We start from the raw sequence: 11,893 nt of genomic DNA on the forward strand, positions 1-11,893 counted from the left end.
AACCAGGTGTTTTTTTTTTATTATTATTTTTTTATTAACATTTATTTATAAACTTTTTCAAAGCATTAACAAAAAGTTTGAGACAGTTTCAGTTATAGCTTCCCCCCTTTATAACCCTGTCCGCCAAAGTAACTTACCATACATTACATAAAGGTTAACACAATAATAAAACTAATAACAATAAAAAAAATTGAAATAAAAATATACACAAATACATAGCCAATAATAAAAGTTACCTGACATGTTCGTGATCCATACACAATTATAAAACATAACTCCAATTGGTGATAATATTTAACATTGATCAGTAAGTGGGAGAGTCTTCATCTTCTCCAAATATAACCAGGTGCTTTTAATGTTGTGAAGTGAATATCATGTTACTTTTTTGAGAAGAGGTGTACTATTATTTTTCAAAAGTGTGGGGAGAAAAGAACAAAGAAAGGACTTAAACTCCTTTTTTCTCCCTCTCTCTCTCTCTCTCTCTCTCTCTCTCTATCAGAAAGCAGGCAGGACTCCACCATGAACCTGAACAGCAATGGCCTAAACAGCATCAGCATGTCTGTGGAGCTCAATGGAGTCGTCTACACCGGTGAGTAGCCGACAGATTCTTTCTGTTCAAGTTCTCCACGTTTCAATTGTGACCAATCTTTCTGTTTTCTCACAACAGGTGTTCTCTTCGCCCAGACCGCGGCGCCGAGCTCATCCAACAAATCTTCTGCAGGCAACAGCGGGCCTCAATCAGCTCACCACACACCTACCTCATCCTCCTCCAACAGCCAATCGCCTTAACACCTCAGACTCTTCCTCAGTGCAAAACCAAAGCCAAAAAACCTCAGTTACTATACAAGATATGCCAAAAAAAAAACAGTGCAGGAATAACTGAATCGTTCTCAACTTGAAGTACACTAGCTCAGGTCTTTTATTTACACTCTCCTTTATTCAGGAGTCAAAGAAAATCTAAAATAACAACAGAGTTTATTATAAAGATAATGATGTATATGCAAAACCTGTGAATAATTTATTTCTCTTTTCTGTGAGCACACTCTCTGGCGTTGACAAGGCAGTAGGATTCTGCTTTTTAGGGTTTTAAGGTCTCTGACTGACAAAAGCTTTTCGTCTAGAAGCAAAACCGTAACAATAGTATTGTTGTTATAAGGTGTGATGCGAACAGCTTAGTCATCTGAACTAATAATATATTGTAGATTTGAGTTTCTCTGTGTATGTATCTGCAGTGCCTTGTGAAGGTTTTTCCTTCGCGGTTTGAAAGTGCTGTTGACAGGCCAACGTCTTCAGCGCAAACACAATACAAAGTGCGTTATTGTCAGAAGTTCTGCTGTTTTTTTTTTTTTTTTTTTTCTTGGTTCTCCGAGCTTTATATCAGAAGCTCTTATATATCACACCAACATCATCTTCTGTTTCCAACAGAAGAAATGAATACAAGTTTAGACAGAATGCTCATTTTTGGGTGAGCGGTCTCTTTAAGGAGCTGATTCACGCATGCATTTGTAGACGCGTTCATAACCTTTGCATCTTCACGACTGCTGGCAGACTCGGGACGTCACGTTCTCCATGAGTCCGAACGTCTCTCAGATCAGCAGTTTGGCTGAAAATAATTACAGTTCGACTCCAAGCATGACAGTGTAATAGGTTGATTTTAAGATCTGAACAAACAAATCATCTTGTGTTTGAATACTACACTAACTGGAGATCTTTAGTTTGGCGTTTCAGCTTAATCTAATGCAGTTTTGAGGGGTCCAGCAATGCAACCGTTTCTAGTTATGTGCAGCACAAATCAGAGGAAACCCTCATTGCAGTGGCACGTTTCGAAAAGTGTCTTTTGAGAAACATTTGGGGGGAAAAAATCTCCTCTGAAGGGATTTAAAGGATATGGCTTCCTGTGTTTAACAGATCGACCCCTTCAAGGTTGTTTTAAATCGTCTCATCGACTCTTCCTGGTCAGTCTTTAATCGGCATGTAGCTAGTTAATGAATTATGTCAAGCTCTTCTAGCATTACACTGTATGCAAGATGAAAATACACACTTGTTAGGTATCGGGAGGTGAAATGTTCAACTACTGTCTTATTATTCGCTCATAAGAAGTCGAATCATTATTTTAATAAGCGAGAGATGCTCCAGGCTTTATGGAAATATTATATTTTGATCTTGCAGGTACAACTTGAGAGTGACTTGAAGTTAAATGCCTCGCTCCCTCATTAGTGATCGAGCTTGCAGCCTTTGCTGTCGCAGCCGAGATCCTCAACCGACAAACTGTTAAAGCATATAACTCTTTACTATTCAGTTGCTGTACAGTAAACAGTCTAGAAAGTCTTTCCGTTTCTGTCTGTATTGTACAATATTGTAGTTTTTTTCCTGTTTAGAAAATGAAACCTCATTTTAACACACTTCAGAGTCATAACTGCCACAATCTCTACCTCAAAAACTCATTTATCAGCAAATATCTGTTTGCAAGCTTTTCATATTCATCACTTTTCACATGGATCTACCGGCTGTGAGGAAGAACAGGACATATATATATCTACTTTCTTTCTTTGACTTCTTGATGTATTAGACGTCGCATCCAGCCCCTTTTTGCTTGAAACTGTTAAAACAACACGTTTTTCTTCAATGCATATCAGTTTCATCTGCAAGCCCTCCTTCTACAATCAAATCCCTTAATTTCTAAGTGACACATTGATGTACAACAGTAGATCTTTATTGTAATGACCTTTCCCTAGTGTGTTTTCTTTTGTTTTACGAGGAAACGATACTGTTACCACAAAGAGTAAGACAGATACACATAACACCCTTTTCAAGCTGTTGGTATCCTGGTCTGTTTTTACTCCGCTGTATGCCTTAACATATGCAAATTTGAAAATAGCATGCTATTGTACTCCACTTTATTGCAAGGACAACCAAATTGCTGTACAATAAACCTTTCGCTGTTATTGCAGGATGCCTTATTCTTTGATAATTCTTTGTTTGCTTTTGTCTGTGCAGATCTTAACGTTACACTAAAAATCAAGTCATTCACTTTCCCATTTCTTAGACCGCTGTGAAGTTTAGGTTTTAGGTTATAAGGCATTTGTGGTCTTCTCAGGAAATACACTTCTACCTCTATTTACACAGATTTAGTGCTGCGGTCACAGTGCATGTAACATTTTAACCTTTTATAATGGCAATCCTAAATGTTTCCACATTGACTCAAGGATTATTAATGGCAAGTATATATAATTTTTTTCCTAAATATCCCTTTCTTTTGTGAGTGCTTTTGAGTTTTGGCTTGCTTAGGTTGAATCTGAAATTGCTCTTAGGAGAGATCAGGTTTTGGTTACGGTGCTTTGCATATCACTGTGCACCAATTCCACTTTTTTAAATGTATGAATTGCGTAGTGTCACCCGTTTTGACCATTTCTATTAGGGGTGAAGGACAAAGACAATCCTAACCTATTTAATATAGTCTCTGTTTGTGTGGATAATTAACTTTATTTTGAAAAGAAATATATCTATATGTAACTGGGGGGTGGATATGAGATTCAAAGAATGACATATAAGTGCTGTTATGGATTGAAAATACTCTATAATCTATATTTTGTGAAATCATCACACCACAGATGTACCTCTCTCAGTGTGAATGCTGATAAAACAGATAATGACACAAAACACATCGACACGTTCAAAAACAAATGTAGGTCTAGTAGATGGACTTGAATTTGTAATTTTTTCTTCTTTTTTTTTTTTACCAAAGTTATTTGCATTTTTTTATATGTTGTAATGTAAAGGTAATTCCGGATCTCCAGTTTGGGTGTGTATGTTTTCTATTGCATTCAGTGCGTTATTGCATCGTAAAAAAAAAAAAAAAAAAAAGTAAATGTTGATGATTTTGTTGGTTCAAAGTTTGCAAAATGTACTATTGATGTTCGTTTACATTTTATAATTGTCAAGCATCAGATTTTTCAATGTTTGATTTTTCAAAAATGAAGATCTTCAGCTGTAAACAGACATTGAATACAATAAAGTGTAATTCTGACAAAATCTAAGAGGTTCTTGATTCATTTCAGCTTAAGATTTTAGTAAAACCCTGAATATTGTAGTAAACGTACTTTTCTTTTTTTTTGGTCATAACTGTAACATTTTTGAAATCATTTAACAAATCACTTGATATATGTAAATTTTTATTTTATTTGAATATTATTTTTGGTTAAAGTTATTGCATTAGGTCAAAAATTTTAACTAGGATTGTTCACTGAAAAATTAAGTCATATAGCATATATTCCAAATTCTATTAAGAAAGTTGAGCATGTAATATGGTAATTATGATGGCCTCCAATTGAAAACGTTGTGTTGTAAAGAGGGAAAATAGATCCAGTTTCTAGACATTTCTCAGGGCTGTCAGAAAACAAGCATTTAAACTTGTTTCAGCCTATTAAAACAATCCACTAAAATTTGAATAACGTAAAATTAGAATATCGTTACAATTTATACATCGATTGTTTTTCGCCTTAATTTTGCATTAATAAATGACGTGTGTTGCTACTAGTAAACGATGTTTTGCCTGTAAACAATGTTGCGCCATTTTTTTAAGTTCCGCCCACCATCTCGAGCGTGTGTTCTGATTGGCTAACGCTCGATTGCGTTTGATTCATCGGTTTAAACTGAGGTCAGTCCGTCTGGAAACAACAAGACGTATCTAATGGATCGTATTCATAGAGAGGAACGCGACGTTTAAACAGTATTCCTGAGAGTTTAAAATCCCTATTTCCGTTGAAAACGTGTTTTAATTGGGGCTCCAGCAAAATGAGACTTCGCTCGAGAAATATTTTAAACGAAAACCCAACGACACCGTGCCGCCGCCGTCGAGCCGCTCCGGGGACACCAGAACCGGAGACCCAGGTCAGTCTTTCTGTCTCGAACACGACATATGAAAAGCAAACTGTATGTGTGTATGTGTGTTTGTGATTTAATTGAGCATGTGATTCCGTATTGTGAATGATCTGCACAGGCCTGGTTAGCATGATGCTAACCGATTTAAAGCAAGAGATCCGGTTAGCGGAATTAAACAACGTTACTATATACTTTTTATTTTATTTTTCTAATATCATAAATCAACATTTTTTAAAAAAAGTTATTGTAAATAATACAAATAATACTAATTTCTGTATTTCTGGTAAGTGTCGCAGTACTGCCTCAACTGTTTATGGGCGGGGCGAATTCTCAGAGAGTAGCCAATAAGACTTTAGTATTTTTGAATGGCGTTTGAGAAGTTCTATCTCAGCCAATCAGCTGCTCTGTGTATTGTCGCTGAAGGAGCACATGGATCTCGTAGTCAGTTGTTGGAAACGCAAAGTAAATTGAAAAATGTATATTCTTTATAAGATATTCGAATGTGAATTTTAATAGCACATTTTAATGTCAAAAATAAATTTCTTAATGGCAGGTTTATTAACTGCCTGGTCTGTTCACCCTTTAGGATGAAGTTAAAGATCTTCAGGACCACTCGAATCCGGACCCAGATGATGTCCCAACAGTAGCCAAACGTCCACGAAGGAGGAGAAAAGCTTTATCAGCTGTGGACAATAAAGGTATATCACTGAAATTGATGAATGTTATTTAAGAGTTTACTAATGATGATACGATATCTAAAAAAAATCCCATGCTCACCTTTTTATTTTTAGAGTCAGATTTCAAGACCCCAGTCCGTCTCCTCCGGGAAAGGCATTCGTCATTGAATCCTGCTGCTCGAAGCCTCTACTCTCCTTCAGTGCACTTTCTCACACCCCCACGAGACCGTCAGTGCATTTAAACAATTCTCATCATTTATGAAAAAGTTGAAAGTTTTTGCCAGCATATTAGTAATTATTAGCATGTATAAAAAAATATAATTTAATTTAAATCATGGCCATGTTGCACTAATTTGTTCCTTTTATTTTTGGAATATGTACATATAGATGTGTCAGTTACATTTCTAGATAAATTGAGGCACATACAGTTAAACTTACAATGCAGTTATTTTTATTAGTTTTTAGGTTGGTGTATGTATATATATATATATATATATATATTTCAAGTAACTTATTTTTATTTTATTTTTTGGGGGTTTCAATTTTTTAGCCATAACATACCTGGCAGTTAATAATAATAATAATTTAAGTTTAAATTTAAAACACACAACTTGTTCCCACACTACAGATATCTAAAAAGATTTAACAGTGACACTTACTTTGTAAACCATATTTGCATTACCCTAAACTTAAAGAATCATTTATATATGGCTTAAATGTTAAATTTCTCATTTTAAGTAAAGTGTGTGACCTTTATTATGAAACATTTTGTGTGTACTCTAAGGTTTTTAATTGAATTTGACAGTCCTCTAGACTGTTATGAATCTGTGTGCTGTATTTTTTTTCTAGATAATCTGATTTTTATTATTTCCTGGATCAGACTTCCAAACAGAGTTCCTTTGAGGGGATGATAACTTTTATGAACCAGCCACCTGTCTTATTTCAGTCATAATTTTGCTTCTACTTGATAGGATTTGCTAGTGATGTATTAGCAACATGCTCTGATCTGGTTATGGCTTGTTTATTTTAACAGGAGAGCAGGCAAACACGAGTCCCATGTTCAGCCCTGAACACTGTGTGTTCGGTTACAGTGCTGCCAGTCCTCTTTCAGAGGATGAAGAGAATGAAGAAGTGTTCAGCCCGTGAGTCTCTTCTAACAAGGATTTCATTCTGTGCAAATCAGACCGATTTAGGATTCATTTGAAATGGTTTTTTTTTTTTCCCTGCTCCTCAGTTTTACGTTTATTAAGAACATTCCAAATCGTTCACAACAGTCCAGGCCGGTCTCAGCTGTGCGGGACATTCCCCCAAAGACGAGGAGCACACCTGCTGCTACCCTGGTGCTCGATTTGGTGAGTTATCTTCCTAACATCCTGCTCATTTCAACATTTTGGTGAGAATGTCATTAAACTGATTGAATTTGCATGCAGTTTGGTGACTGGGGATTAATGTCAGGGTCATTAAATCAGATGTTACGGCTGTTAATGCTCCCCCACTGAGAGACGCTTTAACAATCATGACAATGAAGTTCACTACTGGATCACCGTTTGCATTGATTGGATTGAGGTTTTTGAGGCGACTGGTTTGTATTTCATTTCTGTTTGATTCTAGGATGAAACCCTCGTGTTCAGTTCACTCAATGTGATTCATGATGCAGAATACACCTTCAACACCCATTTTCAAGATCACAAGTACAAGGTTGGTAAATCTATTAGTTAACGTCCAAAATTAAACATGTTGAAAAGATTTGCTCACCTTCAGGACATCCAAGTTTGTTTCTTCATCGGATTTGGAGAAATGTAGCACTTGCTCACCAGTGGATGCACTGCAGTGAATGGGTGCCGTCAGAATGAGAGTCTAAAAAAAAAAACATCACATTATTCACAGCCACTCCAGTCCATCAGTTAACATCTGGAGAAGACAAAAGCTGCGTGTTTGTGAGAAACAAATCCATCATTAAGATGTTTTAACTTCATACCATCACTTCTTTCCAAAATATGATTATATTATTCCCTGTTGTTCTTCCACATCAGAATTTGTTTTGACTGTTTGACTTGTATAAAGTGAATAATTCAGACGAGACCTTTTACTGGGGGAAGTTATGGATGGAGTACTCATATTTTATAGCCAGAAGCAACAGTTTGAAGTTTAACATCTTAATGATGGATTTGTTTCCAACAAACAAGCAGCTTTTGTCTTCTCCAGATGTCAACTGACGGACTGGAGTGGTGTGGATCATTGTGATGTTTCTTAATCAGCTCATTCTTATGGCACCCATTCACTGCAGAGGATCCATTGGTGATCAAGTGAATTTCTCTAAATCAGTTCCTATGAAGAAACCAACTCCTCTACATTTTGGATTAATAAACTGAGCAAATTTTCATTTTGTATGAACTATACCTTTAAGTTTCTCGTGCATGCATTTATTGGAATAGCGGTTAACATCCTGCAGCTGTCATGGAAAATCTTGCAACTGTGTTGCTCTTGTGATTCATCAGACATCTCTTCACAGGTTTACGTGGTCCTCAGACCATATGTCAAAGAGTTTCTACAAGCCATGACCAAACATTTCGAGGTAAACGTTGTGAATATTACACTAAAACAAAGATGATTATTTGATGCGCTTGTCTTATTATTTATTTATTTATTTTGATAGGACGTTTGCATGCCATCAATGCAACATATATACGATTTGTGCTTTTGGTTACATGCCTAGAGCTGCTTTTGTTATATAAAACATAAAATGGAGTTATTTAATAAACACAACATCAAATACAGATTTCTGAATGGCTGTTTGGAAGATAATATAAATGTGACTTAATATCTTCTCCATGACAAGCGGGTGTTACTCAGAAAAGTGTTTCTGCTTCAGCTTAAGTGCCACCTGTCATTAGAAAATCTACTTTTACGTTTGGATTTGGGCCGTCTACTGTTGTTGTTTTTAGTAGGAATGGACAAAATAGTATGCAAGAACCTAATAAAAAAAATTTGTGCTGAATATTTGTGTAGGTGTGAACAAGCTTTAGATGTTGCCAGTGAATTTTTGTATTAATATACCCATTCTGTTTTGTTTTTTTCCTGTTACAGATGTTTGTTTACACCTCTGCAAAAAAGGAATATGCAGAGAAGATTGTAGATATATTGGACCCTAATAAAAAGCTCTTTAGGTGAGAGACATGTTGAATCCCATATATCCTAAATTGTCAGCAAAATGCTTCTCGGCTGAGCATCAGCAAACCTGCCTCATAACGCTCACATTTTCATTGACCTGAGAGCCAAACAATAGTCCAACTGATAGTCATCTGATCAAATGCTTTACACATCTTTCACAATTGTTATAGTTCACTAAGATTGAAAGTTAAAATAAAAACCATAAAAAAAACTTTTATATAGAATTTATAATAATTTAACTGGAAAATGTATGCTAACAATTGTAAACTGAAAACGTCTGCTCTCCTCCATACAGCCAGGGTTGCCAGGTCTGAGTGACAAAACTACCCCATGCCAATCAAAAATATCAAAACTTAATGCCTTAAATACATATTTTACATATGAAGAGTTTATTTGCCAAACCAGATAAATACCACGTTTATTTAATTTTTCACCACGTTTATTATTGTTTTTATGGTGTTCATTTTTTTTTACCTAATCAAAATAACCCAACTGCAGTTTGAGATTAATTGGAATGCACAATTAAAAAAACATGATTTTTAAGAAATTATTAAAAACAGTTATGTTTTTGCAAATTAACTCTCCATATATACATTAATTTATTGTAAACACAGCTCAAAGGCTTTCTACCAGTAGCCCTCCTTCTCAAAACGTAACATTTAAGCAAATTCTTTTCATTGGTTGAACGCAGAATATTTCAATGCATGCAATTCAGTGAAATGTAATTAATGCAATATTTCAGACATTTAACCCAAAGAGAAAAATCAACCTTCAGCAACACTTTAAAAGTTACTCAATGCCAACTGATGAATTTGGTGCTCAACCGATCCTGAGCTCTCTAGTTCAACTAGTTGTTGTTGTTTACAGGTCACAAACGTTGCTTTGACAAAAGTATGAATATGTAATGATGTAGCTTTTTGTTTTTAAGGCATCGTTTGTATCAGGACGATTGTGCCTGTGTGCTCGGACACTACATTAAAGACTTGACCATCCTGGAGCGAGACCTGTCGAAGACGGTCATCCTGGACAACGCCCCACACACCTTCCCATATCACGTATAAACCTGTCTTTACCTTTTCTATGGAAATGTGTTAGTTAAACATCAAATCTAACCAGTATATCAGTGCCATGTTCTTATTGGATCTGCGTTTGTTCTTTCTAGCTGATGAATATGATTCCCATAAAAAGCTGGATTGGAAATCAAGAGGACCGTGAGCTGCAAAAGCTCATTCCGTACATGGAGAAACTAGTGCATGCGGTGAGTGTTTTCAGCCATTAACATCTATGCAAGTATTTTAATTGATTATATAACACAAAACATACTAGCAGTAGTAAGTTTTCCTAGCCAGCTCAAAAAGGCCATTTATTCAAACTATTAAAATAACTAATAAAGTAGAGAAAAAAGGCTAGATAATATCGTTCCTAAACAATAAATAATGATTTAAGAGTTAAATATGGGAAAATGACCCGTGTATATAGAGAGAAAAAAGTTTTTAATAAAAACCAGTAGTTAGAACTGTATAGGGGTATTATTTATTAAAGTGCCCCTATTATGGGTAATGAAAGATTTATATTTTGGTTTTGGGAGGCTCTTAACAACAGGTTAACATGCATGCAAGGTCAAAAAAACACTTGTCTTATAATATGCATTTATTTTTACTTTACTTGCCCAACGACTTCCTGATGATTCACTCAATAAATGAATTTTTCTAAAGGTCTCCTTTGCATGATGCTAATTTGCGATGATTGGTCCAATTGTTTTTTTTATATATTTTTTTTTCATCATGCCTGTAAAGACTGATAATGCAGTGTATTTGGGAAAGCAGCTATTTTTACCTGCTTCAAAAGCAGCACCTAGTGGCAAAGAATGAATTTGTTTTCACTTTCTTGGGGAAGTTGCTAAAGGAAGGTGGTTTTGTTGCTAAATGATGTTGTGATGTCTTTGTGCGATTATGTCATTACATAATCATGACACGAAATTCACTACATCAAATTTCAGCAAAATATGTATTTTATGTTAATTTAGATTTGTTCCTAAAATGATGATAATTCATAAATAATATTAAAATAGAAATAACTTTTTTAAACGCATTGAATTATTTAATTATGGAAGTTTTTATTAGCTGTAAACTATTAAAACCACACATTCTGAACAGTTCCAGTTTTAAGCAAGTTTTGACAGGTAATGTCCTGGAAAATTATACTCTCTTCATTTTTATATATATATATATATATATATATATATATATATATATATATATAAGTGTACTAACTGATCAACTATTTTAATCAAATTGAATTATTGCAAATAGCAATAACTTAATTCATGTTATATGGGTACTGATAAGCAACTTTGCTTTCCTATATTTGTGAAATTTAAAGATGGAAAATGTGTGCCTTTTTTATTGTTTGAATCACTTATCAAAAGTATCCAAATAAAATTGACATCAACATGAAAACGTTTCATGTCGAACTTTCTTTTAAGAGACAATAACTTTATACACGGTGCACTTTCAGATTGAAAACTTTGCAGGATGTTTTCATTCACTTTGAGCTGTTACACTGCATGAAAGATCATTTTTAAAAAATCCATAAAAGGGGCGCTTTAAATCACAAGTAGTAATTTTTTATAATTGTTAACTTGTTTTGTGTTTCTAGGATGACATCAGAAGTGTTTTAAAGAAGAGGACCGATCACTTCCACAGGCTGCTCTCTGAAGACTAATCCCTGTATTAAATGTAAATAAATGTAAAGCCATGCTTGTAAATGCCAGTGAAGTTCCCATGCTCCATCCTGCATACAAGGCCGAATGTGTAGTATGATAATAGTGCTTATATGATAAAGAACGGTCTTAACAGTTGACCTGTAATCATCTGGTCAGCTGGTGTTCTGACCCTTCTTGAAGAATAGGGCTGGATTCTAACCTTTTTAATTTATTGATAAGCCTTGAGATATTTGTACAGGTTTGTGCCAATGGAAGAATGCTTTCACACTTTAATCTGTAATAATTTCAATATGTATTGTACTCGAATTTTTAAAGAATGCTCAGGCCATTTTCAGTTCCCAATAAAGTAAGAAGAAAAAAAAGTGTGTTTTTGGAAAAACTTGTGACATTAGTGTTCTGCACTAATGACAGCTTTTGCACATTTTGGCAACACATGTTC

At 34.9% G+C, this 11,893-nt stretch overlaps 2 protein-coding genes across 3 annotated transcripts in view; both read left to right on the plus strand.

The window, feature by feature from the left end:
* The window catches only part of LOC113110735 (AT-rich interactive domain-containing protein 3A-like), a 41,346-nt gene extending 38,396 nt beyond the window's left edge, over positions 1-2,950 (plus strand). For both annotated transcript variants that reach the window (XM_026274887.1, XM_026274888.1), the window contains exons 8-9: positions 500-589; positions 668-2,950. In XM_026274887.1, coding sequence (XP_026130672.1) covers positions 500-589; positions 668-789 — 212 coding nt within the window. In that variant the 3' untranslated portion in view covers positions 790-2,950. The remainder of the gene's footprint in view (positions 1-499; positions 590-667) is intronic.
* A 1,673-nt stretch (positions 2,951-4,623) lies between these two features.
* Positions 4,624-11,815, plus strand: ctdspl3 (CTD (carboxy-terminal domain, RNA polymerase II, polypeptide A) small phosphatase like 3). Its single transcript, XM_026274889.1, has 11 exons — positions 4,624-4,890; positions 5,468-5,579; positions 5,673-5,786; positions 6,592-6,700; positions 6,793-6,910; positions 7,170-7,256; positions 8,071-8,133; positions 8,646-8,725; positions 9,658-9,784; positions 9,892-9,987; positions 11,388-11,815. Exons 1-11 carry the CDS (start codon positions 4,795-4,797, stop codon positions 11,451-11,453), a joined length of 1,068 nt encoding a protein of 355 aa, XP_026130674.1. The 5' UTR covers positions 4,624-4,794; the 3' UTR covers positions 11,454-11,815.
* Positions 11,816-11,893: the final 78 nt, after the last annotated feature.

This window comes from Carassius auratus, chromosome 11 (genome assembly GCF_003368295.1).
Source record: "Carassius auratus strain Wakin chromosome 11, ASM336829v1, whole genome shotgun sequence".
NCBI classification, from domain to species: domain Eukaryota; kingdom Metazoa; phylum Chordata; class Actinopteri; order Cypriniformes; family Cyprinidae; genus Carassius; species Carassius auratus.